This window comes from Melospiza georgiana, chromosome 20 (genome assembly GCF_028018845.1).
Source record: "Melospiza georgiana isolate bMelGeo1 chromosome 20, bMelGeo1.pri, whole genome shotgun sequence".
In the NCBI taxonomy this organism is placed as follows: domain Eukaryota; kingdom Metazoa; phylum Chordata; class Aves; order Passeriformes; family Passerellidae; genus Melospiza; species Melospiza georgiana.
In genome coordinates, this window is record NC_080449.1 from 7016840 (window position 1) to 7043911 (window position 27072).

At 47.5% G+C, this 27072-nt stretch overlaps 1 protein-coding gene across 6 annotated transcripts; it reads right to left on the reverse strand.

Annotated features, from left to right (window-relative positions):
- On the reverse strand, window positions 1–27072 carry SLC25A25 (solute carrier family 25 member 25). 6 transcript variants are annotated; one of them, XM_058037992.1, is made up of 11 exons: window positions 26749–27072; window positions 7533–7659; window positions 7358–7445; window positions 6881–6916; window positions 6469–6580; window positions 5596–5754; window positions 4705–4857; window positions 4500–4607; window positions 4110–4277; window positions 3476–3626; window positions 1–2526 (listed from the first exon to the last, which is right to left on the reverse strand). In XM_058037992.1, exons 1-11 carry the CDS (start codon window positions 27034–27036, stop codon window positions 2342–2344), a joined length of 1575 nt encoding a protein of 524 aa, XP_057893975.1. In that variant the 5' UTR covers window positions 27037–27072; the 3' UTR covers window positions 1–2341. The 6 variants fall into 6 exon arrangements, with proteins under 6 accessions (XP_057893975.1, XP_057893977.1, XP_057893979.1 ...); XM_058037994.1 differs by lacking the exon at window positions 26749–27072 and adding an exon at window positions 15842–16514; XM_058037996.1 differs by lacking the exon at window positions 26749–27072 and adding an exon at window positions 10119–10419.

The window sequence follows — 27072 nt, forward strand, 5'->3', positions numbered from 1 at the left end:
TCTCTTTATCAGACCTTTATTAGCAGACTGTTCCCTACATGAAGAATCCGAGTTAGATTTGCATTATAACAATTTGTGGTTACAGCTACAAAGATGGTTGTCATTTTGCATTGATTTTTGCATTCTGATATTCATATTCTCATTAGGCCACACTGGTAGGAAGGAGCCACTGCAGAATTTAGGTCTCAGGAAGAGGGGGGTGAAAAAAAAAATCATATCACTAATCCATTGTTGGTTAGATTTCCATGTGGCTACAGCACTGAAAGTGAAGGCAGAGTCTCACCCAGGAGACTCTCCATGAACCACCAAAATCTGTCAGAAGCAAAGCAGCTGTTTGAGTGCTAGCAAATCCTTTTCCAATTTCTCACACACATCTCCACAGTGCCCTCCTGCACGTGATGAGCACTGGCTCAGAGCAGGGGCTGCTGACTCAGCCTTGAAGCACAACTGCAGCAGCTCGTGTCCAAGTGCAAGTTTCCTTCCATCCCTCTGGAAATGTGTATTGTCTTTAGTCCCTGAGATTTCTCTCTTCCCCCTTTACCTCAAAACTCCCCCAAGCTCTCTTAATTGACTGTTGTGACATCCAACATCCACAGACCTTCCACTTCCCACCTTCAGCCATCCCCCCCAAGCCTTTCTGTGTGCACAGAGGCCACTCCAAGCTAAGGCAAGCCTCACAGTGCACCCTCTCCCCAAGCTTCTGCTTTCCTCATCTGCTCCCTTCTCTCCTATGGCTTCTTGCTACACAATTTCTCTGGGCTGAGGTCCTCCAGCAACAAACCCAGACGTGGGAAAGGCAGTTCCAGCCCCAGAGGGAAAGTACATGAGTGATTTCAGCGTGCCTCCCCACGACTCAGCTGTGTGATGCAAAAGAACTAATAGAGAACTTTTTAAAACAGGAGAAATACAAGCACAGTAACAATATTTAAACAAACCTATAAAAATAGTCTGAAATAACTCTGTTCAAATAAATACAAAATAAATATGCTTTAAGCAGTAAAACAGTGGAATGCAACGCTGGTCCATTTTACCCAAAATGAAAAGTTGGGTGAGGATCTCCCAGGCCTCAGCAGCTGGATCCTATTAACTAAAGCAGCCCATAATGCTATCAGAGAAATTTTAAAGCCATCTCTTTCCCTTAGCCTTATGAAAAGCACCCTTTGAAAGGCAAGCAAGCATGTCCTCAGGACTGAAATCTCCCCTCTCCCAGTGACAGCCCCTCTCCCTAACACCCCTTCCCACAGCAGACATTCCTGACTTGGGGCCTGCACGGCACCAATGGAAACCTGAACGTGGATCTACCAAGAGGTCTAAAGAGATAAGATAGCAGCATAGGCACGGGGTTTGGAAAAGGTTCACGAGCTCTCCTTGGCACCAGGCAGGCTGGGATGGTCCATGCAGTGCTGTGCAGGGGCTCTCCTGTCGTGCTGGGAGCACAGCTGCACAGGAGCTGTGCTTGGTTTGTCTTTGTTCACCAAAGCCATGCATCACAGTGCCGGGCAGCCCAGGGCTCTCCTCCTGCCCCTTTCCAAGTCCCTGCAGAGAATAAGACAAGCCAACCCCGGCATGCAAAGGATACAGGCATGCAGGCTCTAGTCTGCTGCTTCTGTTAGTAAGTGCATCTTGTTAGTGGGTTTATGAGACACACTTAAACCTAGAAAAAATAAATAATCCTAATTCTTCATCAGGCTGGCTTAAGTAACCTTCAGCCTGGCTGGATAAACCACTGCCCACCAGCCCTCCAAACCAGTATAGATCAAAGTTACATTTCATGTCAATTCTTGGAAGCAGAACATGAATGTCTCCCACCCGAAGGAATATTTGTAAACATAACAAGCCTGGTGTGGCAGCAGCTCCTACACAAGGTTTGTACAAATTTAAACAACGGGCAGGAAGTTAAACAACTGAATGGAAAAAGCAGCTCTCTGAATGGAAAAAGAAGCTCTTTCAGCAAGTCAGAAGGTGCTCATCTGTAGGCAAACAGCTCTGTACAGGCAACACGCTGAGAGCAGACCTGTAACCCAAATCTTTGCTACTCTGTCATACTGCTGGGAACTGACCTCAGCAACTCCCACCTTAAGATCTCCCAGGAGTTCAGCTCCTGGTCTCCCAAAAGGCCCAACAAAAAGGACCCCGTGATGGTTTATGTGGAGCTCTGAGTAGCAAGATGGCAAAGGACACCAGATCCTCCCCTCCCCGTTCCTTACTGACTCACAATCTGAGATTTCACAGCTTTGCTTAGTCAGCTTAGTGTCGACACATTCACAGAATGAGAGATGGCTTATATGTCTTGGGATTGCATCCCAAGATTTCAGAGTTCCAAGTCCTCAGCATCTCCTGGTCACCGTGAGTCCACGCCCAGAGTCATCTTCAAGTTCTCATAGACCACGTAGCTGATGCTCACAGCTGGGATCACCTTCATGAAGTTGGGTGCCAGGCCCCGGTAAAGCCCAAACGCTCCCTCTGTCTTCAGAATGTGTTTGAACAGTCCCCTCATGGTCACTTCAGGAGCACCTTCCACTGAAGCTGCAACAGGGAAAGCCACAATAAATAATGCAGCCTCTGTGGTGAAAACACTTTTGTTTCCAAGAGCAGTACTCATCCATGTGCTTTCAGATGTTCCCAGAGCAAAGGTGCTTGGTGGGGGACAGCATTGATTTCTCAGCTGCCCATTCTGTGCCGCACACTGCAAGTATTTTCTCAAACTTCTCTGCAGATGCCCTCAGCCCGCAGCTGCTGATCTGAGCAAAACAGAACCTCTGTCCTGGAGGTCCTTGAGCTCAGAGGTCAGAAGGGCAGCACAAAGTCCAGTGTGCCCTTGCAGCATCACAAACAGCCCTTGGCTCAGCTGTGGGGGCCAGCTGAGACTGTTGCTGCAATGCTGACACTAAAGAACTTTTACCCTTGCTCAAAAACAAAGGCAGGAGTTTATAGCCATGATATTTTCTGAAAAAATCGCTTTGCTAGGATTTTTCTCCTGAGAAGCTGAGAGGCCTCAGGAACAAAATGTAAGCAATAATTATCTGCTGCTGTAGAATGCAACAGGTGCATCTTTGATTGGTCTCATTGGGGTTGTTTCTAATTAATGACCAATCACAGTCCAGCTGTCTCACACTCTCAGTCAGACATAAGCTTTTGTTATTCATTCCATTCTTGTTCTATTCCCTGCTAGCCTTCTGATGAAATCTATGAAATCTAATCTAATGAAATCTTCTATTCTTACAGTATAGTTTTAAAATAATATTAATGCATTTCTATTATATAATTATATATAAAATATATAATTATGTACAATAAAAATAATGATATAATAACATAATAATATATTAAGATAGTATAATTTTAAAATATATATTTTATAAAATAATAAACCAGCCTTCTGAAACATGGAGACAACATTCTCATCTCTTCCCTGGGGGTCCTGGGACCCCTGCAAACACCACCACAGGAGTTGCCACTGTTCCAGAACTCTCACCTTGGGCCTGCATGCGTGTCCTCACAAGGGCCAGTGGGTAACTGGCCAGCTGCCCACAGGTGCTGGAGATGGTGCCACAGGCCAGCAGGACAAAGACCCCGGGGTCAGCGCTGTTGACGGCGTAGCGTTGCAACCAGGTATTTTTTAGTGTCTGGAAGGAACAAGGCCAAGGTCAGCAGGGAAGAGGCAAGTAAAGGAGTATCACATTTCATGAATGATCTAGAGTAAAGGCCCAGAAAGTTCCAGGCAAGTTCAGCCAAAAGCACAGGGCTTCTCAAATCTTTTTCAGCTGCTGTTGCTGTCATGGCTGAGGAAAATCCCTCCTTTAATTTTCTGCTGCAATTTTTTCATGAAGAAAAGAAACAAGGGGCCATGCATGATGCTGCTACGGTTTATGAACTAGAATCATATTGGATTATCTTTTAAGCCATTTTTGGGTTAAAAAAATACATTTGTGCTTTGTAACGGTGCTCAAGAAAATGCTGATAAATTACTTGAACTCCTGTCATGACTGATAAGTCTGACAGTGATAAGGCCACACAAGCAGCACAGCCCTACAATAGGTTAATAATAACATAAAACATAATATAGTAATTGTTAAGCTTAACTTAACAATAGGTTTAAGGCCTCATACCTCATAGACTGCCAGGTCAATACCAGCATATGGAATGATTCCCAGCATGTTGGGGATGTAGCCTTTGTAGAAGGCAGCCATTCCTTCCTTTGCAAGGATGTTTTTGGCACAATCCAACATGCCTGAATATTGTCCTGTCTTCCTCAGAGCCATTCGTGTTTTCAGAACCTAGAGGACAAGAATAAATAGCATGAAGGCTTACAGGAGAATCAGCAGGAGAACAATGTACAAAGTCATTCCTAGGAGCAGAACTGTCAGGACCACGGCAAGTCCTGCAAGCAGTACTGCTTGGTACCACCTCTGAGAACTCATTAATTAATTATCACAGTGATGGTGTGATAATTTTCCCACCCACAAGCCTCCTGGGCTGGACTCAGCCTCCTGCCTCACCTCCATGGGGTAGATGCTGCTCTGTGCAATGGCCCCAGCCAGAGAACCAGCCAGGAGCCTCTCGTGGATCCTCAGCATTTCCTGGTCGGTGCCAATGAACCGCTTGATCTGCAGAAGCCACAACAGACAGACAGACAGTGAGACAGACTGATCTCAGCCATCACTTTCTTTCCAGCTTGCTCTGCACTCACAGCTGTGCCCTCACCTGCTCATAGGCCATGAACTTGATGGCTGACTCGGGGGCAATCTTCAGCACGTTGATGCCATTGCCCCTCCACAGGGAGCGGGGGCCGCCCTCGCGGATCATCTGCGTGAAGCCGCCGACGATGCACATGTTGTTACTGCGCGAGGCGTGCACCTGGGACAGGGACAAGCCACAAACCTGCATCAGCTCCAGCCCCGTTACGACAGTGCAACGTTTTTTCTGTAATCCTGGGACAAAAGGGCGCTTTTTTGTTTACCCAGAGAGCTGCCAAGGCTTTAATCCCTTCCAGATAACTTCGACAATGGGGAAAGCAAGCTTCTTTTCTTTTTTGCCAAGTCTAGCGTTAACTAATCAATCTAATCAATATCTCCCTCTGGAATGGGAGGAAAGGTTAAACAGGCAACTGTCTTGGCTTTTTCCCATACTTAGCACAGGACCAACTACCCATCAACTTCTCAGCTGGTTCTAGAGCAGTGACAAAGCAGGCTAAAATCAAAATTTTCCAACTCCTTCCTAATGCTGATAATACTGAATACAAGCTCTGCCAACTGACCACCACATTCATTTCAACTCTCATGGCCTCAGGGTCTCTCAAAGGAACACAGGATTTTAATCTGTGTCACCAAAACCCAAGTTTTCCATATTATTACCAGCAATTTTGACATGTCTACCTCAAAAAAAATTCTCTGTACTTTTTCTAGTCAATGAATAATAACCTTTTAATATTACTTTGATCACTTAAATAATTCAAAATGCTTTTAAAAACAGTAATAAAAGAATGACAAGATTAACGTTGGCCAGAGTGCTGCACTGTGTTGATGAACATTATAACCATAACTGTTAAAGGAATCTGCTCAGGTATTTAAACAAACTGGAACTGCTCCATCATACCTGCATGAGCACTTTCAAACGGTCCAAGGGAGCTGTGCAGGTTCTGGACACGGCACCTGCACCTCCACCTGCAACCAGATGTCTCCACCACATCCCTGTCTGCCTCTCTTCCACTGTGAACTCATCAGGGACAGTCAGATTCTCTCCCACATCGAAGATCTGCAAAAGAAGAAGGTATTGAGAAATGCTTCATCAGCCAGTGATCTTGCTGAAGTTTTACTGCTCTTTCCTAGCAGCAGGTGCTCAAGTACAGGATCTGCTTATTCCAGGCCAGCAGCTTATCTACAGCCACTAACTGCTGTGCCTGGCCACAGGAGCTGCCACTGCTAGGATGTGTCACTGGGGAAACTGAGTTCTGATTTCGGGATTTCTCTCCAAGATCCTGGCAACTGCTGAACATTTGTCTACATCAAAATACTGCAGGTAGTTAGGAACAAACTGACCCACTGCAGGCAGCTGCATGGCAGAAAAGCTGGACCTCTCCAGAACCTTCCAAGCTGGCAGCCTGTTAAATCTCATTAAGTACTATTCACAAACAGATAACTCCAGGAAGGATGGCTGCCTCTGGAATCAGGTTCTAGTTTTAACAGGTCCTGAACCAGCTGGGGCTGGCCCCTGGCAGGAGCTCCTGGAGGTGCACACCAAGAGAACACCCTCAGCTCCCTGCAGTACTGCAGTCATCATCACCTGTGCCAGCAGCTGTGACAGTGATATGTGGCAAGATTACAGCAGAGGACAGGAAGCAATTGAGCTTCAAGGGCTACAGGGAAGCTGTGAACCATGAAGAGAAAGATAAGAACTGCTGATAGCAGCTCCTGGGGGCCAGGACTTGAACCGAGAAGCTGGGCAAAGACTGAGACCTGTTTTTCTTACCGTGGAGTGCTTCCAGTACAGGATGATTTCAGGAATGTTCTCCACGGGGTGCAGCAGGTGATAGTCTCTCCACTCATTCCAATCAATTGTCATTGTCCCATTTTTATCCATGCTAAAAAGATTGATCATCAGGTGAGTACAGACTCCCACTGGGTGACAAATTCCTCCTCCCCTTCCCTTTGATTATGCAAGCCTACACCAAATAGAGCTTTGCAAAGCAACCACTAAAAGACTTCTAAAGAGACACAAGACAAAGCCAGGAAATCTCTTGTTCACCAAACAATGCTAAAGGTAGAAGTGGGCTCTCTCTTTCCTCCCCTCTCTCTCCCTTCTAACCAGCCCACAACAATATTTGCAACCCTTCTACCAAATTCAGGGACATAACTGACACTGAAGGGAAAATAATACTTACTAGGTGACAGGACCCCAGAAGTGTCCCGTCCTTATTCTGACACACAGGCAAACAGACAGAGGGAAGGTAGCAGAGGAAAAAAAGAGGAAAAAAACAGCACAAATAAGTGGTTGTTAACATGTTAGTGCCACATGCATAAAGCACTTAGCATTTCCAAAGAGCAACTGCACAGTCCCTCTCCACAGCAGCAAGCTCAGGGCAGCAGGACAGTCAGACAGGGATGCAAATCAGCTTAGGTGCAAGCACTTCCCCTCAACAGGTCAGGGAGAGGTTCTGACAGTAAGTCTCAACTAAGCATTATGATTTTATATTTGTATGCCAATTCACAGGGAGAAATCAAAATAGAAAGTAACAGGAAAAAAGGGAGGAACCAAAGTCTCTGGAAAGTGCATACAGGGGGAAAAGGGAGGGTTCCATGTCCCTATATTTCTTTCTAGTTCCCTTGACATAAAACAGAAAAAACAGAGGAATCTTCACCTCTTCAGTATTTTCTCAGCCTGCTGTTCAGAGATCTTGACCCCCAGGTCCCGCAGGGACTGGACAATCTCCTGGGCATCGATGCGGCCTGGGAAGATAATCCAGTGAGCTCAAGGATACACATCACAGGCTGACACCTGCACCAGTCCACCCTGAGCATGAGAAAGGTTCTTACCATCATTCTTTTTATCCAGACTCTTGAAAACCAGTCTCAGCTTCTTTTCATGGTCCTGGAGATAGTGAACAAATTCCTCAAAATCCAGCTGTCCATCCAGGTCTTTGTCTCCAGCCTTCACAATTTTCTGTTCAGAAAACAACAAAGAACTGTCAGTTCCTTTGTGCACTCAGACAGATCTATCTCCCCTTCTACCATCTTTAAAACATTTCCCACACAACTTTGACTTTTTCTCCAAAAAGTAGCTGACAGAATTGTAATTCTTCTAAGAGAGTTGAGCAATGCCACAGCATAGAAAAGTCACCTGATTCCAACTGTTTCCCAAAGTCCATTACACAGATGAAATGCCTCATGTTTTCATGAGGGATATTATACTAGTGTCATGTGTCCAATCTCAGGACTGTACCTTGATTAACATTTTGCAAAGTCTTTGTGGAGGTTGAGGTTCTAGAATTAAGTATGAGTCAACAGATCTGCATAAAAAGTGAATCACAAAACTTGAGCTTATAAAAATAAACTGAACAGGAAAAGGAATTCCATGCCTACTACAATCCTTAGAGAAGTAAGCTCCCTCTGGCAGTAACTAACTCCAGCCAGCACAATCCTGCCCAGCTCTAGTGAACACAGCCAAAGATAAAAACCTTTTGTGAACTGGTTTAGGCACCCTGAAGCTACGTGCTTTAATTACACAAGTTTCCATGAGATGCATATAGAGCAAGAATAGGTTCTTAGTAGGACAAAGCTAAAATCAAGATCAAACTGTGCCAGACATCTAGGACAAGGTAAATGACTAATTAACTAACTACAACTCAGTGAGGCAAGAGCCCATGGACTGTCCTCTCTGAGGGCACATGGCTGCATGCTGACAGGTGAGGTGATCTCCAGACTTCAAGAATGTGGCTCAGGGAGTTCCTATTCCCCTTCTGATTCAGTCACTTGCCTTTGACAGCCTTTAAGTCTTTTCCAACATCAGTGAGCAACACTCAATTAGGTGTGATTCAGTCTAGTGTATCACCCAAAGTTTTGTTTTAATTCTTGTAACATTTATGTTAATAACAGATGGGTTGTTAAGGAAGCTCTGAGCTGAGATGAAATGGGTTAACCCTCTGTTCACCAGTATCTTGTTCAATATTTAGCATTCAAAGCACTAGGCAAGCCTAAACTCACTGTGATATGTGCTCAGTCTATGACCACTGGTCCCCTTCATAAACTGTAAGTCTTTGTTTCAATGTCATTTTAAATTACTCCAGTACTAAATAATTCGTTATTGAAACGCTCTCCCTCACCCAGCAAGTCCTGCCTCTTTAGCCCTAATGCTATGAGGATTATTCCTAATCACTTTATGCACCTTAAATAAGAAAGTGCTGTCCCAGCTGCCCTGACCTCCAAGGCATGCCCAGTATTCCTACCCTGCCATTTATCATATGACTGTTGTGAAGTTCAGACACGACCTCACATTCAACTGGTGGGCTAAATATAGACCAACACCCCTCTGCTGTCAGCACATGGCTTGAACAGCTGAATCAGGGCTTCCCTCTCACTGGCAACCCCCAACCAGTTGACAGGCATTCATAATTCGGAGGCACTGTAACAGAGATGTGACTCTGCAACTGCTCCCTCTCTCTCAGCTGCAGAAATGCAGCCTGAGAGATCAGAGACTGCAGGCAATCAAAGCTTTGCCCTTCCTCCCCCACAGCCAGAGCACAGAAACGCTGCCTGCCCGGCAGTAACCCTCAGCACACGTGTGAGGGGTGAGAAAGCCAAGCTCCCAGCATCTCCTCTGCAGGTGTGAACAAGTATGTGCCTGCACCTCTTCACTTTCAACATGAAATCTGGCCATTAACAGCTATTTTGGCTGCAGAAGTTCCTGTGGTCACCACACACCTTCCAGCCTGCTGTCCATGTCCTTTCAGAGGTGTAAAAAGCCTCCCCTGCTTGGCTGATCAATAATCAGCTCTCTGGGCTCTTGACAGCCTGAGCATGAAAAAAAAAAAAAATAGCAGCAAGATGAAAGCAAGAGCTGTGACACATCAGGATGGGAAACCACGGATTTAATGCATGTCTCTTCCACAGCAAAGCAAAAGGGTCTTGCATAACCTTCCCCAGCTCAGCCCACCCACCCTGGCTGAGTCACTGACTGAGCTGCTCTCCTCCTCCCAGCACAAACCTGCTCACCTTCCCCAGCTTCAGCTGACTCCACATTCCAGCCCTGCTGGCAGGAGGAGGCATGTGGAAGGATGTAAGGAGGAGGAAGAGGATGTGAAATGCTGTTTCTGAACAGCCCCATAGAAGCAGAAGACTCCATAGTTTGGCAAACCCCTTTTTTCTATTTAACTCACATCAGCTGGTTTAAACAGTCTTATAGGCACTGAGACCTCATCCAACTCAAAACAAAAGAATCAAAAAGAAAACAAAAGAATCGCTCCACACTGGTTCAGCAATCCCTGCCAAGGGGCACGAGAAGCATTTCCATGCTTCACTCAGTTATTACAACAGAGCCATCACAATCTTCTCCCCCTCTCAAGCAAGCCCTTAAATGTATTAAACACCACCTCCTTCCCTTCTATTCCTCTCTTAAGGCCATACCTGCTTCCACTGGCGGTAGGTGGAGAATTCCTGGGAAGGAATGAGGAGGCTGAGTCGGAAGATGGATTTGAGTTCGGCCGGCAGCCCCTTCGACTCAAAGTACTCAAACTCCGTCTGCCTCTCCCCGAACACCGGCACGTACAGACAGAGGCAGAGCATCTTCCGAGCCCAGCACTCGCTGCCCTGCTCACTGCGACCGGCGAGGAAGGGAAGTCCAAGCGAGCGATTCCCCGGAGCTAATTTCAGCAGCGAGCGGAAAGGAAATGCCAGCGAGTCTCATGACACACGGCTATGAGCGAGCCGGCTCCGGCGGGATTGGCTGCACAAGCCCGGCCCTTCTGCTTAAAAGGGAACCGGGGCGGCCGGTCCCGCCCGCCGGTGTCGGGACACACGTGAGCGCCGCCATTGCCCAACACGCGGCTCCCCTCACGCCTTACATCACAGCCCGGCACTGAACTCTCACTGCGGGCCGCTTAACCCACGGCCCCTGGCCAAGCGCCAGCACACTCTGGCTGTGCCTTACTGATCAGTCCTTTCCTGATCCTGTTCTCACCCCTGTGGGGATTTATACAGGTAGCAGTCTTGATCACAACCTCTCCCATCACAGTCTCATCAGGAGGACTATCGCTGCCTTCCCAAATTTATTTTTCAAAAGTGCAGTAGAAACAGGATGCCAGCCACTTACTGTTTTAGCATAGCCAGCTTAAGCAAAAGTTTTCCACTTTTACGAGGTTATTTTATTATGCCAGAGTTGACTGGCTTTGTTTGCAAGTTCTCCCGAAACCACTTGTGCCAGCTAAGAGCAGACAACCCCTGCACACAAAGATCTCTCCCCTCTGTAGCACTCCAGTTACCAACACAGCAGCAATAAAGCCTGTGGAGGTTTGTCATTGAGCCAAATACAGAGAAAATCACCCAAATCAAGGGCAGCCTTCAAAACAGCCCCAGCTGCTCCTAAGCCTCCTAGCTAAGCATCCACACAGCAGTTACACCAGCTTAATTTTTTTCATCCTCTTCTGACTCCAATTAAACATTGCAATCATTTGTGTGCTACAAGAAGTGTCCTGGGCAGAACAATTTTCCAGTTTGTACCCTTGACAGTTTAACTGCTTTGTAAGCAGTTCCTGAGCTCTCATTAGGTGCAAGCCAGGCTGGAGGGAGTGTGGCACAAGCACCATTTAGTGCAGGTATAATTACAGCTTCCTGAGCATTTGGTGGAGTTTGAGGTACAGATAACACCTCGCTCTCCAGAGAGAGTACCAATGTGCAGGAGGTAACAATGCTGTTCAGGACAGAATCACTGACTGCTGACATCATTTTTAAATAAAGTTATAGTCTTGGTATTAATCAAAGAGAAGTTATCACACAGGGAAGACGCAAAAAGCCACAGCCCATAACCCAAACACTAAAATCCTATCTGCAGCAGAAGTAACAAAGTGTGTTTGCTGAACTGGTTCAAGCCAGCCAGGATAACAGCCGTGCCCAGTGCTGCGGACACAGCAACATTCTCGAGTGCTGGTTGTGTTTGAACAGCCTGCCTGCCCGAGCAAAGTCCAAGCAGCACTCCCCTCCTCAGGCCCTCATGCCCACGGTGCCTGCACGTCTTTGCCGTGGTGTTTTGTTCTCTGCAGCAAAGCCAAGGTCTGTAATGAGCTGCTCATGGAGCTGCATGTCAATCACACCAACTGGGAATATTTAATCTCTGGCTTCATTTCAAGGATTTTTTTTTTATAAAAGCTTAATGGATCACGACCCACAGCAACTTAGTACCCTTGGGATTCGTGACCTACTATGGTGTCCTCTGCCCTTCCTGGGGCACCTCACCTACCATGGCACCACGGCCAGGTTACCTAACTAGGCTTAACCTACTCCCTGCTGACGTCTCTCTGCATGAAAACAGGATCTTCTCAGGGACTCCAGATCCTCTTAAAGATCAGCTGCTGCAGCAGCTCACTGCATGCATGCCCACAGCACAGCCCAGCCTTCCCACCAAGGCCAGTCCCACTGCAAGCAGCACCCTAACAACACCTACACCCCACTGTCCAGCACCAAACTGAGGGGAGCAGAGTGGGTACCCCCAGCAACAGGCAGTAAGTGAACAAATCTAACTCAGATTTGCTTCACAAAGCCTTAAGATCCTCCGTAGTCCTTCCCACGAGTTGCCAAGCATCACTATTATAGCTGCTTGGCAGCTCAGTTGCTATGCCAACATGATGCAGATTTTCCTAAGAAACTCTGTTTGGACTTGGCAGCTAGAGACAAAAGGCAAAATCGGCATATTTTAGGAAAAAAAGCCCTTCTACCTACGTCAGAGGAAAGGAGAAAGCTAATGAAGTTAAAGCTGATTTTAAGCAGGGTATTAATTACAGAACAGTGAGCTAAGAAGGAGAGACAGATTACAAATGAAGTTTATACCAGCAATTCAGGTTATAATGACAAAGGGAACTTAAGTATTAAGAAGTTTTTGTATTTCAGCTTTAAAAATCCTGGTAAAGCTGGAAATACTCAGGAGCCAGGCAGCTCTCCAAAGCTGCAGGGATCAGTGCTGCTGGGACACTGGCGTGGGGTCACTGGCCACATCTCAGCACACACAGAGCCAGTCCCACTGCCCCAGCACCTGCAGGCAGCAGCACACATGGCCCAGGGCTCCAGGCACCAGCTATGGACAGTACATCCCTCATTAGCACTGTCTATTCCTGACCAAAGCAAGGACAGGGCACAGAGCTCAAATGAAGTCACTCCTCCCTGATATTTCTGACTCTGAACCGACACATTGCTGGGCCATGTGGAGCTAGCCTGGCTAATACCCTCTGCAGTTTCCCTGATGACAAGAAAAGTGAGCCATGAAGGAAGGCAAACATAGCTCTTTGTCCCTTTAGCAAACTCATTTTCATTTTATTTATAGGATTTGGTTCTTTTAAATGCTGCATGAGGTACCAGTTTCCATACCCTGCCATCCCTGCTAACCTTTCCAAGTAATTTGTACACTTCTGGGCATCTGCTTCATCACTGGTTTACTACATCACCTCCAGAATGTACCTCCCAAGGGATGGAAAGATGCAGCCATACAAGGAGCAGGAAAGTATGCTGTTTAATTTTGAATTTACTTTACTAAAAAAAAAGGCTCTAAAAATACCAAGTACCAGCAAGCGTCACAGTCACGTAACATCCTCCTTCAGAGGCAAAACAGCTCTCTGGGCTCCAACCCTATTGCTAGAAGGTTTCACTGGGTTCTGCTGACTTGGTCTTTTTCAATTTCTGGAAACTAGCTTATAATTAATTGGACAGTACAGAAAGTCCTCACAAAGCACAGAGAGTGTACAGTGTATGAAGGAGGGGAGTTAATGATTTAAGAGACCCCAGCAGAGTAAAGAGCTGCAACCAGCCCAGCTTTGCCAGGGGAGGGATAAGAGAGCAGGCACAGCAGAGAGCACTATGTGATATTTGACATAAAGGTAACCAGGGAAGGTCACCTGTTCCACCAACAACACACGGATCCAAAGTTACAAGTCCAGATGGTGACATCAGGGGCAGATCATGCCTGTTTCCTGTGTACACAGATCCAGGGCCAGCATAACACATTTGCAATCAGTGTTTTCTCCCCATATTTGCAATAACAGCCTTATGTTGGAACAGCTTGGAACAGGTAAACATCTGAGGAGGAACACAGCAATAACAAGATTGAAGAACCAAGGCAGGAAGCCCCTCCAGTGAAGTTTATGGATACACATCAATTCCTTACAGAAACCCCAGTACCAGGTGTGGTATTTTGTGTGGTTTTAGAAGAGAAGTAGTAACAGGTGTTTTTACAAAATGAAGTGGCCTATCAATCAAGAGACTGCTCCCAAGGTTACAGCCAGCCAGTGGCAGAGAACAAAAGCCCCCATTTTCTATTAGCACTAAATAACACTCTTTGCTCACTGTGGTTTGTTATATATCCCTAAGGCTGTATGAGACTTTTCCCAAAGTCTCTTCTCCTTCAGCCAGGTAATTGGAACACTGATATCTGATCAAGCACAAACAAGTCATTGCATCTTAACAAGTTACTTACTGTCCATCAGCTGAGCCATGGGCTGGATGAAGCATAAGCCAGCCTGAATTGCAAGGTGAAACATATCTGCATAATCCTCAACAGAAGAGCTTTACACTGCATTTCACTTTACAATCAGGGCAAGCTAAAATTACACAGTCACAACCTCCTGGCAGATGGGCAGTCACTTGCTAAGATGCAATAACTCCATTTTACCACATCTTTATCCTCTAGGTATTTCTCCATCAGCCAATCCTACGGTTCCTATGCAGCAGAACTTCCCAGGGTCACACAGGAAAGAGGAGATTGGTATCAGCTTTCAGAGAAAGCTTTATTTCCAGGTGTGAGCAGATGGACTCTCCCTGACAGAGAGACCATTGTTCTCTGGAAGACACCAGAGATTTTCAGCTCTGTAATTCCAAGGTTTTCGTCACCACTTCCTTCAGTTCTGAGCCTCTGTCCTTCTTCAACCTCTGTGCACCAAAGTCCTCCTGAAAACGCGCATGCTCCTTTTTTGGAAGGGGATGCACAGTGCTAACTGCTAAGGATAGAGATGAAGGCAAAAGTCCCTGCAGATTTTTCAGCCTGATTCAAGCAGGGAGTGGCTTCTGCTCCCCAGAATGTGAAATGCCGCCCTGCTTGTTTCCATTCAAAACAGCAGCAGAACAGAAATTAATCCTCTCTACAATTTAAACCTGTTCATCCCTCAATTTAAAGAGAAAGCTCACAGCAACAACCATGCCAAATTCCCTGTGAAATAAACTGGATCCTGAAAGTCACACACCCCTATCCTTGCTGCAGCCCTTCAGTATCATCCCCACCCTTCAGAGGCCTTATGCCCAACTCCTTCCCCCCTAATCCCAGCTCACACCCTTGGTTTTAAACCACATGTAGTCAGAGCTGACTGCACCATCCTCAGGGGACACAGACAGCACTCCCTCCATTAAATAAGCCAGAACTGCAGTCGGCCAGCACTGTGCTGGGAGCTCCAGCACTAAACTAAGCAGCTTTTGTTCACCTCCCCCCAAACAAAGCCTCACCATTTATTCTCTGCCAACTGAGCGCCCCCACCACCTCCCCACTCTCCCATCCCCTGGGAACTTCCCATCCTCACGCAGATTTCAGTCTCTCCCTTATGCCACCCGCTCCCCAGGGACAGTCTTTACTCTCTTCCGGGCTCTGCCATTCAAATAATTCAGCCAGTTATTCATTTGCTCAAAATATGCAAGTTTTACCAAAGGCTTGCCAAATTACCAGAGACTGCCTCCAGAACATTTCAGGATGCATTTGATTCTTTGCCGGTCTGGGGTGCAGGGGTGGGACTCGCCACTAACCTGCATTATCATTCCCTGTCCTCTCAGTCATGCTTTTTACAAGTTGCCCAGGAGTCCTGGAGGCCCCCATATTCCCCCTTGCCCCTAAACAGCGTTTTTCTCCCACACTTTGAACATCGTGTTTGGAGGGTTAGATCACCTCCTCTCTTCAGTCACTCCCCTGCCCCCCGCCCCCTTCCTTTCTAGCAAGCACACGCGTTAGACCCTGCTCCCTTTTCCTGTTCCTCTCCCCCCTCCCCAAATTCACACACACACACAGCTACTCACACACTCCACCTGCAACACCCCTTCTCCCAGCAGACCACACACTCACTGTCATGTGCACCAACCCCTCCTCAGGCCCCTGGATATCCCATTACCTTTGGAAAATGCTCTGCGGGTCCAACCACCAGTAGGATAGTTGGTCTCCTTTCAGTGGGATCAGTCCCTCTGTCCTGTGTCTTCCCCAACACCTTTGGCCCTTTCTCCCCGGGGCCTGGAAGTGGGGTGGTGTTTCTGGCCTCATCCTCTTTTTCATCTGCAGGACCTTGGCATATGGCCCTGGGAAGGAAGCTAGACAGAAAATGCCACAGGGTCTGCAGCATTGCTGCTCCAGCGAGCATCCCAGGCAGGGAAACCCTGAGCGCTCAGGAGCTGCCCGCTGCCAAGGATGATGTGACTGCACTACCAAGCACCCCCGAGACGGGAACCGGCACGGCAGCCAGCGGGAGCTTCAACCCAGCGACTCCACCGGCTCCGATTCTTTACAGACCGCTCCTGCGGACGCTTCCTGCCTTTTGAAATTGCTGCTACTGCAGTCGTGCCTGGCCTGACAAGCAGCTCATTGTACCAGAGCCTCAGAAATCTGATGGCAACAGACAAAGCACAAGCCCCGTGGCACGGAGAAGCCGAGACTGCTCGCGCAGAGAAGCCGAGACGCCCGAGCTAACGATGAACCTCTCCGACAGGAGCCTCTCGGAGCCGCCAAGCGAGCTGCGCGTCCCGGCTCCCGGCGATGCTGAGCACCGGGGCTGCGTCCCCACTGCAGCAGTGCCCAGCCAATCCTCGCTCCCGACACTGCGCCGCTCCGGAGCGCGGCCGCGCGCGCAGCCGCCCGGGAGCGCGCCCCGGGCGCGGGAGGCCGCCCGCAGAGGAGCGCGCCCGCGGCCCCGGGCACGGCACTGCCCCGGGCACCGGGCACCGGCACTGACTGCCCCGGGCACCGGCACTGACGGCCCCGGAGCGATGCGCAGCGGCCGAGGCGTGCGTGTGGCTCCCCGGCTGCGGCTCTTTGTTAGGGCGGCAGATGGTTGTGCAGAGAGAAGCCGGCTTTGCCCAGCCGTGGCCGCATTAACCTCTAAGCGCACTCTGTCTCTCTCTCTCTCTCTCTCTCTCTCTCTCTCCCCGGTCTATTATGGTCTCATCCGTGCCTACAATAGCTCTCGGTGCTGCATTGTGCTGCCAGCACAGCGCCCACGGCCATTCAGCAGAGTGAGAGAGAGCTGGGCTCAAAGCATCGCTGCTGGGCCGGCTGGCCGAGCTCGGCTGGAGGAACCTAGGCTAAGGTAGGATATTGATGTATATAAGCACAGGGACACATGATATTGCTTGGATTTCCACAAGGAATGCCACAGCAGCATTTGTTCATTGATTAGTGAGCTGTATCGGCCTCCCACCAGAGCCCACCCTGCATTTTCCATTTTACAGTTCATCAACTTACTTCATATTCCCAGATTCTTTGTGTCCACAGAGGGCACTGCATGCCTCACTTCCAAAGTACTGCAACTCTTCCCTAAGTTTTGGCAGAAAAAATGAGTACAAACCCACAGCTTCCATCACCTGGGGCCACCCAACACAGCACAGCAAGAGCTACCAAGGACCTCAGTTTGCAGCTTTTAACTTTAGAGAGTGACAGACTGAAGGACACTTCCAGTATACAAACATTAGATGTGAAATACAGTCCAAAATCTAAAAGGTCTGAGAGCCTTAAGCAGCCAAACTGCACATAAATTTTGAGATGAACATCACTTTTGGGAACTTGCTGTCATTGAATTCCTATAATGAACCTAAGTAATGGAAAAAGTGAGAGACAAGTACATAGAAGACGCCACATTAAAATACACCAGAATTACTTAACAAGAAAAAAATGCTTTTTAATCACAAGGTCCATGTGCAGTATGCAACAAAGTTTTTTATCTTGAAATTTGACACATACCAACAAGTAACCACACACAAAACTTAAAAATGATGGGGCAGTAGCACTGGGGTGAGGGTGTGGGAAAGCCCAGTCCCTCTGTGAGGAATGGCACAGCCTGGTTCCAGTTGGGATGCAGTCAGCAGCTCAGGCACAGGCAGAAAAGCCTGAGGAATTCTTGTCATGCCTCCATTACCCTGAGCTGCTGTCAGTCATCCCAGCTACACGCACAAAAGTTAAACTACTTTCTAACACATAGTGAATCAGATCCTTTAAGATGACATTTGGAAGTTTTTAATGCTCTCAAGCCAAAGGAACAAAGCAGATTTTCTGAACTGGGCACAGTTCTTCAAAATCAGCTTCTATTAGCCTAAGGCTGTGGTTTCACAAGCAGCTGTGAACTAATCTGAAGCTTACTGCCACTACAAGTCATCTCACACATCCACTTAAGCCCTGCTCTTACCTTGCCCCCATGCTCTTCTGAAACCTCATGAACCCAGCCAAAACCCTGCAGAGCTTTCCTGCTGAGGTAACCAGCTGAGGCTGCTCATGGATGGGGTCCAGAAAAGCATGGAAAGGGCATCTGAGCTGCCTGCAGCAACAGGCAGGCTGCCCTGCCACTCACACAGCTACAAGTCACCAGAGAGAAGGCAAAGCACCCAAAGCACAACTTGAGATTTGTCCTCTGTGGTCACTCAATACTCACAAGGCTCCATTTAACAGCTGATGTTACCTGACACTGTTACAATTGTTCTCCTGAATTAGTATTAATATTAGTGGTGTGTGCACATCGGGGACCCCCTCATCTTCCTTTGTTCATGCAGAGATTTCATAAGAAAATAATAATTTCTGCAAGAAATTACATGCCTGGGGTGTAATTAAAGCAGAAACTTAGCAATGCTTCTTTGGCCTCTGTCCTCACTGAAGGAAACCTCAGAGGAATTCTGCCAGCACACTAATTCTGCCTTGAGAACAGACAGAAGTTTCTAATCATATTTAAGAAAAAAAAATTTAAAAGCATTTATTTTACTAAGTGGGGAATTTTATTAGGCCAGAATTATAAACCTAGTAACAGCAAGATGATTATAGCTAGAAGCAAGACAACTGCACTCCTACAGGGAATCTGTAAGGAAATATTACTCTACCAACACCACCAGGAAGCAAATCATTGACACAAAAAAGATGAAATAAATCCTGTGAGTCCAGCACGAAAGGTGACACAAAGGAACGCGAGGAACAAGAATTCACTTTTTCTAGAAATCATGAATGAACACCTAGACCACAGTGAAACAGCTTTCCCAACCTCAGCTCCATCAGGAGACAGCTATTCTGCAATTCCAGCTGCTGGCATGACCCAGCTGTGGGGTTTAAGGCAGAAAAAGCAGGAGGGCTGATCTGAACGCTGGCTCCTGGCCAGCACACCAGCCATGGGGACAGCAGGCGCCTGTGGCAGCTGGCCTCAGAGCCCTGCACACCAAAATGGGGAGGCATTAGATAGCCTGGGCAGAAGCTGACAATAAAGAGCTGTAATCTATCCAAATGGAGACAAAAGAGAGAGAAAAAAGCAAGAGACTGACATGTTTTGCTCAATTATTTTCCTCAGTACTGCAAGCTGGCAGAGGGAGGTTCTGCATAAGCCATAAATTCAGGTATCCTGGTACCCTTTTCAGCCACATCACAATACCTGCTGAGTCTAAAACTCCACTTTTCAGACAGACACTTGCCTTTTCCAGGCTGGTACACTGGCAGAAATTAACTTTTGCTTTAAGATGGTTTCTAGAAGACTTTTGAGTAAATGCACAGCGTGAATTTGTGAGCCTCATCACCCACAACTGGCAAACATGTGAAAACTGAGAGGGAGGGCAAAAAGAAGGGGGAGGCAGTGACCCCTCTCCTCCTCCAGCACAGGAAGAGCTGCTGGCATCTCTGGTTCCTTGAGTGACCCTGCAGGAACGAGCAGTGACTCATCTCCTTGGGAGCCTCCTGGAAGCAGCACCCCAAGGAGCCCTGCTGCCCACATGGGTGTGCACCCAGCCCCCAGCTGGGATGGGCCACCACCACGCTGCCAATCACCTCTTATCTTTTCAAATTTAACTTCTGAAAGAGGAAAGCGTTAAGTATGTCACTACTTCACACTTTTTAAAGAGTTGAAGTTAACCCCTGCACGGTGCTGCTCACACCATGACATAAAATCTCAATGCTTGGCCAGTGCTGCTTAAATAATTAAACTGTCTGGTGACATTCAAGTACTTTCATATATTAAGGTGACACAGCATAGTTCAGGGAACACTACACAGCAACCCAGGTCTCCTTGTTACAGAAACCCTGGCACAAGGAATGAGCTACCCAGGCTGATCTATTCAGGCATCCAGAGCCAGTGCCAAATGCAAAAATACAGAGAGAGCTGGCCAGGGACAGGGAGCACAGAGCCACTGCCCAGGACTGAGAGTTCCACCAAGGTCATATCATGTTATATGAAGAGAGGGATTAACCAAGAGACAGAGCATCCTTAATACTCAGAAATTAGAGAATCAACTTCTTGCTGCACCAGACAGTTAAGAAGAAAGCAGGTGGTGAGGAAGGACAGCCCTGGCCCAGGCCTGCCCCCACACAGCTCTCCTCAGGCTGAACTATGTAGGTTCACATACCAAGCAGCTCTGTCTTTCCAGGCAACTCATGATCTAAAAATTTCAAATATTTCTCTAAGAGTAGAATTCTTCACTGCAAACCAGCTTAGCTGCCAGAAACCTCCCTGCAGCTCATGACTTGGGAGTTGGAAAAACTCAGCCATCCCAGCTGCCTTCCCATGAGTTATCACAGCTTTGCTTCTTCACCCAAGACAAAGGCTGGGCCATCATTAAACTGTGCTCATGTCCCACATTCACAGGGACAAATATAGCAGTAGGACATGAACAAGAACAAAGACTCATTTCCCATTTGCTACAAGTAGGGCTGTAGGAAAAAGCTCCCTCCCCCTTCTCCTCCTCCCAGCACTGTATCATGTTATACTGTGTGCAACCCAGGGCCCAGGGCTGCAGCATCACCATCTTGTAGGGCTCTCAAACAAAACACCAAGTCCTTATTGTGGCTTTGATGTCTTTTATTAATGCTCACCAACCATTTAAAGGTTCTGTTCAATATTCAACTAGATTTTAAAAATAAAATTTAAAAAAAACAGTAAGTGTGCTGAAGTCTGGAGTTTTTTTACCTGCTGTTATCTCAGTAATCTGACACCTCCCTGAAAGGAGGTTTTAGGAAGTTAACCTCTTTTCCAAATCAGCCAGCAACTGCCCAAGAGGAAATGGCCTCAAGCAACACCAGGGGAAGTTCAGGTTGGCCATCAGGAAGCATTTTTCACTGAAAGGATTGTAAGGCATTGGCACAGGCTGTCCAGTGAGGTCACCATTCTGGTAGGTGTTCTCAAAACAACTTGGTGCTACAGTTTAGTTTATACAGTGGTGTTGAGTCAAAGGTTGGACTCTATCCTGGAGGTCTTTTCCAACATCAACTATTCTAATAATCCATGCAGATGAGGACAAGCAGATGTGTCCACTACTTACCAAGGTATTGAGTGCTGGTCATTAAAAAATGTCCCACAGAACACACTGAAAGACCAAAGCCCTGCTGCATATTCTACATAGGCACAATCAGCTGCTTTGGATGAGTTCTGTTCTTTCTTTCCACTCAGGCTGAGGGGTTCCCACAGGCATTCACTCCCCTACACAGTTCAGAACAGATCCCATCCTGCAGGAAGCAACACTGCGGGGCCACATCAGTGACATTCAGGATGCCCTTCTACTCACACAATGCTGACATTTAAATTTTCTATGCTCTAGTCCAAGTTGCACCTACACCTCTCAAAGGTCAGCCAGCAGCCCTTGGTCATCAGCACTGTGCAAATAGGACAAAGGTCTCTGCTAAATAAACCAGAGAACCAGCAGGCTTCTCCAATTTTCTGCAAGATAGGACAAAAACAATCCTGGAAGAACAAACATCCCTCAAGAGTTATATACCTGGTCCTATATGTATGTACATAAAGCAACACTTGTCTCATCTGCAATTGTTTGTTTATATGTAAGGAAAACATGCAGGAGCAAGTTTCTCCTGTGCAATATTTGCATTTAAAACCAGCCTCCCCTCAGAACACTGAGTGGACACACTGCCCATTTCAGGCATTAATCACACCAAGGCAGGGCTGAGCAGGCACAGGCGTGGGTAAAGCCTTTCCCCAGGACAGGCTGAGGCTCCTGCCCTCAGCTCCCCTCTCCTCCTGCTGTCCCTGGCAGGGTCACAGCCCGTCTCCCTGGCATCCCCTGTCCCACAGCTCTCACTGCAGGGCTGCTGGCCAAGGCTATTAATAACCAACACTAGAAGTTTCCTTGTGCCAAAGCCAAGGCCTGTCTTCTCCAAGTCTTTTCTGCAGCTGTCAAGAACTCATGTGATGGATTTGAGTTCATTTGCGTCCTCAGCCTGAATCAGAGAAGGCAACAACCCCAAATTCATACCAACTAACCACTCACCACGGATTGGAAAGTTTTATCTACAATTAAATCACTGACCTACAGTTCTGCTCTTGCTCAAGTGCATGAGAACAGGGTCTCCATCAAACCACACATTTCATAATTACAAAGAGCAAGAACAGGCCTCCACTCCCTGCAGATCCAGCAGATATGATCTATTCTGTTTATTATTTTAATAAACATTACTCATGAATGTGTGAATTTAATTAACATGTTATTGAAAATGGTTTCACCTTGTATTAAGCTGGTTTGGGGTATTCACAAAAGGTAATCCTTTGGGATTGGTAAGGAGATGGGTGGATGAGAAGTTGTTGGCAGCAGAGGGAAGGCTATCAGCTGGAATATCAAACTGTAACAGGATTTGTCTGATACAACCTTGTGTTGCTCAACCCTTCAAGGTGAATTACAAAAGCCCAGCTAAAAGCTCCACAAGTGCCCCAGCAGGATTCAGGGCACACAAACCATGAAAATGTGATAATGCATAAATGCATGTGGGTTTGGAGATGTATCATGAGATCTAAATGACAGCAGGAGAGATATTCCAGTCCAAGTTACAGAACTGTGTTAGAATTTTGCTCTTTTTATCATAAACTGACTTCTGTAACACAATCAAAACTCAGGTCCTCCAATTCCAGATGGCTGTGAATGGAAAACAGGTGAAAGCATCACACTGGAAAAAGTCCCTGCTCCTTCTGCCCCTTACAGCTGCTCAGAATTGCAGTACACTGTGCACAGTATAAAACAGAGTATTCCAAAGTGCTGAAGAACAAAAAAAAACAGTTACAGAAACAGAGCCTGGGAGGAGGAATTGAATGACGTCATGACAGGAGATAAAGCATTGATCAGAAACAAGATTAAATTTTTTTACGATTGCGACTGCTACAGTAGAAAGTTTCTCAATCCATCCATGGAGCCACTTGCCAAAGAGCAAACTGATTTATTGTCCCAGAATGGCACAGGCACAGCTGGAAGAGTCCAGGGACACACTTAAAGTGCAAAGCTGTTCAGGAGAAAAGCCTGATGCAAACAGAACACTGCAGGGTCCAGCTGCAGCAGCACAGCTTTGCTTCTTCAGGACATGGGAAAAGTAAAAAACAGACCTTGGGGGAAGTCTGGACAGCCAGGACCTGAATATCAGAGTGGAGATATGAGGCTAAGGAAGAAGTGATGAAAGCAGATTTCAGCAGCCTGGGAGCTGATACAGTTTTCCACAGGGAAGCTGATTCCAAGGGAGCAATCACAGCTGAAAACATGAACTTAGAGGAGGGGAGAGTATCACAAGACCAAGGAGGACATCACTGTTAGGGTAGAGGCAAAGAGGACATCTGGGACTGAAAAGAGACAAGGGTTATGTTTTCTCTGTTTCTTAAAGTGAACTGGTCCAGCAGAAGATGCTGAGCACTACAGAAGAGGCAGCTGCAGACAAAGTTCACCACTTCAGTCTGTCTCTAGGCAGCTGGGATTAATTCCACCAGTTCAGACTGTCTGGAACTTCAGCAGCAGAGATGAAGTTTTGGAATGGCATTCCAGCCCTGCAGTTAATCAGGTTCAGTAGGAAAACAGTTATATTAGCAAACACACAAATATTACCATCACACATTCCTTCAGCAATAGGACATCTACAGATACAAAGTAGGAAACAATTCTGTTTCAGCATATTTCCATTGAGTGCATATTTCAAGCTCCATAGGTCTATATAAAGTCAGAAAGCAACAGTAACAGGACATTTACCATCCCAGAGGTAGATGAAATTTAGCAGTAAAATACTATCCCTTCACACAGTAGAACAAAAAAGGCTTTTAAAAAATTCTTCACATGGTTATCATTTTACTGCCCAAACAGAGTGAACTGTGGGGATTGCTTCATGCTGACCAGTGCAAACAAGCATTTCATTACAAGGCTCACTGGTTTGGCACACTGGTATTTGTCAATTGGTTTAAAGATAACAGCATGGCTTAAAACAAAAAAATAAGAAAAAGAAAACATCGTTTACATAAGCAAATTCCACCTCAAAGGACATCTGAGTGCAAGCCCTTCTCTCCCCCACCACAGAAGGCCACCTCTGAAAGAGAAAGCAGCAATTTTCCAGGAATGCCACAAAGGATTTTATCTCAAGCAAGAACTCTCAAGCATTGAAGGAGCCAAAATATTGCTCATTTTCTTTTCAAGTTCAGCCCAAAAGTTATTGTTACCACGAGGACTTTTAGCCCACTGAGGCAGGGAGATGAGCAGCTCACAGCTAAGATGGGAGATAACTTCACTTTACAAGCCCAATGTTTTCTCCATCTGCTCCCAAACATTAGAAGGCAACTCCCATATCAAATGTACTGCTGCATGGAAGGAAAAATAAAGTGCACCACAGGCACCAAGTAATTTACTAATCACAAGCAATCCATGTGATTTATGCCCAAATTGGTCTCCAAATACCGTGCTCGATAAATCAGAAGGGTTTTCTATCTTGACACTTGAGCACTTTCCCTGAGCGTGACCTCACATTAGTTAGGCATTGAGATGCCATAATTAGCTAAGGATGGAGCAGAAAAAGGACTGACTTATTAATAGAACTGCCTTGCAAACAGGAAGTTTATCTGATTTCCCTAAAAACTGCTCGACACAGAAGTTTGCTAGCCAGCTGAGGGCTCTTCCCACATTTTTAACTGGAACTTGAGAGTTTTGAACTCTGCATCCTCACTCTCAATGCTTTCACTCTCAATGGGTTTTACCCTGCTAGAGGGGATGCTCTACCATACTAACAATGCTTTGCAAACTCTAGAATGTTTTGAGTTGGGAAAGGAGCACCCAGTTCCAACCCCTTGCTACTAAATCAAGTTGCTCATTCCAGCCTGGCCTTGAACCCTTCCAGGGATGGGGCAGCATCAGCTTCTCTGTGCACCCTGAGCCACATTTCACCCCCCTCACGCTGTGGAAGAGGAGCCAGAGGAAGGAAAAGGCAGAGGAACAATACTGACAGCCAGGGGCTTCAGCAGAAAGACAGGATTGTTAAGCAGCATCCAGGGCAGGGCTTCCCTCGGCAGCGAGCTCCGGTCCCCGCAGAACGGTTCCTCCGTGCCGCTCCCACCAAGCACAGAAACTCTGCTGGGAAGTAAAAATGCACTTGGTGTGAAGGTGCTTCCTCCTGGGCTGCAGAATGCTAGGCTGCATGCAAAGAGAAGGGAATGCAAACAGAGGCAGGAGTGCAGGTGTAAGCACAGAACGTTCTTTCACCAGAGGTCAAGGATTGGCCCCAGAGGTGGCAGCAGGTCAGTGTCACAGGGCATGCACAGATGACTTGTGGTACAAGCAGATCCACATAGCCAAATGCACCCAGCAGAACTCATGTTTTTTCTAGAAACAGCACAACTGAACTACTCACAAGATCACACTCCCAAGGAATTCTCGTATTTTACAGCAGCTAGGAAGATGCCAACCAAAAAGAAATGTCAGAAGTTAAGATGCTGGAGAATCAAAGTTAGAAACGGACTAGAAACTCTGGAAAGGACTGTGTAATTAAAGCACTCAAAGTGGGGCACCACTCCCAGAACAGGGAGAGAATAGGAGCTGTCACTTGAATTAAGTATCTTTTCAGTGACTCAGAAGTTATTCTTAAACTCTTCTTCCTTCCTGTACAACTCAGGCACTCTGCAGTGCCACATCCCTGGCTGCACCCATGTGTTTATCTCCTATCTTCACATGATACCGAGTTTTTTTATGGCCCTGCACATAAAATACAAGTGACTGGGCAGGGGAAACTGTGCAGCACTGAGGACAAGCCACATGGACATGTAAATCACACTAGTCACAGTTAATAGAGCAGCATCATGTTGAACCTTGGAGCCCTCAGCGTACAGCATCACACAGAGTGGTGAGTACAAAAAGCTCCCTGGGCTGCATGTTTTATATGTGCAAACTGTACAGCACAGCAGCCTCCCTACGTTCTAAGATATTTCCAAACCCATAAAATAAACGAGTCTGGCATGAGCCGTCCTGGGCAAACATGAGAAGCAACACGCTGCCAGACTCATATGAGGAACACAGTGATGGGATGAAACCTGCACAATTACTCTGACTGCAGGAATCACTCCCAAAGGACCTTCCACTAGTGTAAGCCAGCATGCAAGTTGCCCTGTCCCGAGTCCTGCACAAACACCATTTCCTTTATGGTTTTCCCTGCCCAAACAGCAAGGTTTTAATCTTATTAACTACGGATAGTTAATACAGTACATGCCTACAGGCAGCAAGCAAGCCGATTCCTCCGGGTCTAGCGTGGAAGCCAGCAGGGTGGCTCTGAGGCAAGGAGCTTGGGGAGGGGAGCGGAGCGGCCGTGTCGGATCCCAGCCCCGCTCTCGCTCGGGAACGAGACGCTAAAGGACCCAGGTATTGTCATAGTGCTACCGCCGCCCCGACGGGACACAGCTGGAAAGCCTCCAGAGTCCACGTCCTGCTCCCGAGACAAACACAGAGAGGGCCCCGGAGCGGACACGGGATGCGGGGAGCGGCCGAACCCTCCCTGAGCCCCGGATCCCGGGCGCGCTCAGCCCCGCCGGGCCAGACCCCACCGCCCGCCGCCGCTCACCAGCAGATCCAGCTCGGAGCGGTGCAGCCCGAGGCGGCCCAGCCCCACGGCCAGGTCGTGGATGCAGAGCGCGCCGTCGCGGTTCACGTCGAGCTTCTGGAACAGGGTGCGGAGACGCCGGTCCTGCTCGGAGGCCTCGCACAGCGACCGCCCGCAGGACCCCGCGTTCCCCCCGCCGCTGCCACCGCTACTGCTGCCGCTTTCCACCGCAGATCCGTGTGGGGAACCGCACGGGCAGAGAACGCCGCTCACCACCGGGGAGGCGAGAGAGCGCCGCGCCCCCGGCATGGCCGCGCCGGCACCGAGCACCCCGAGCACCCCTCA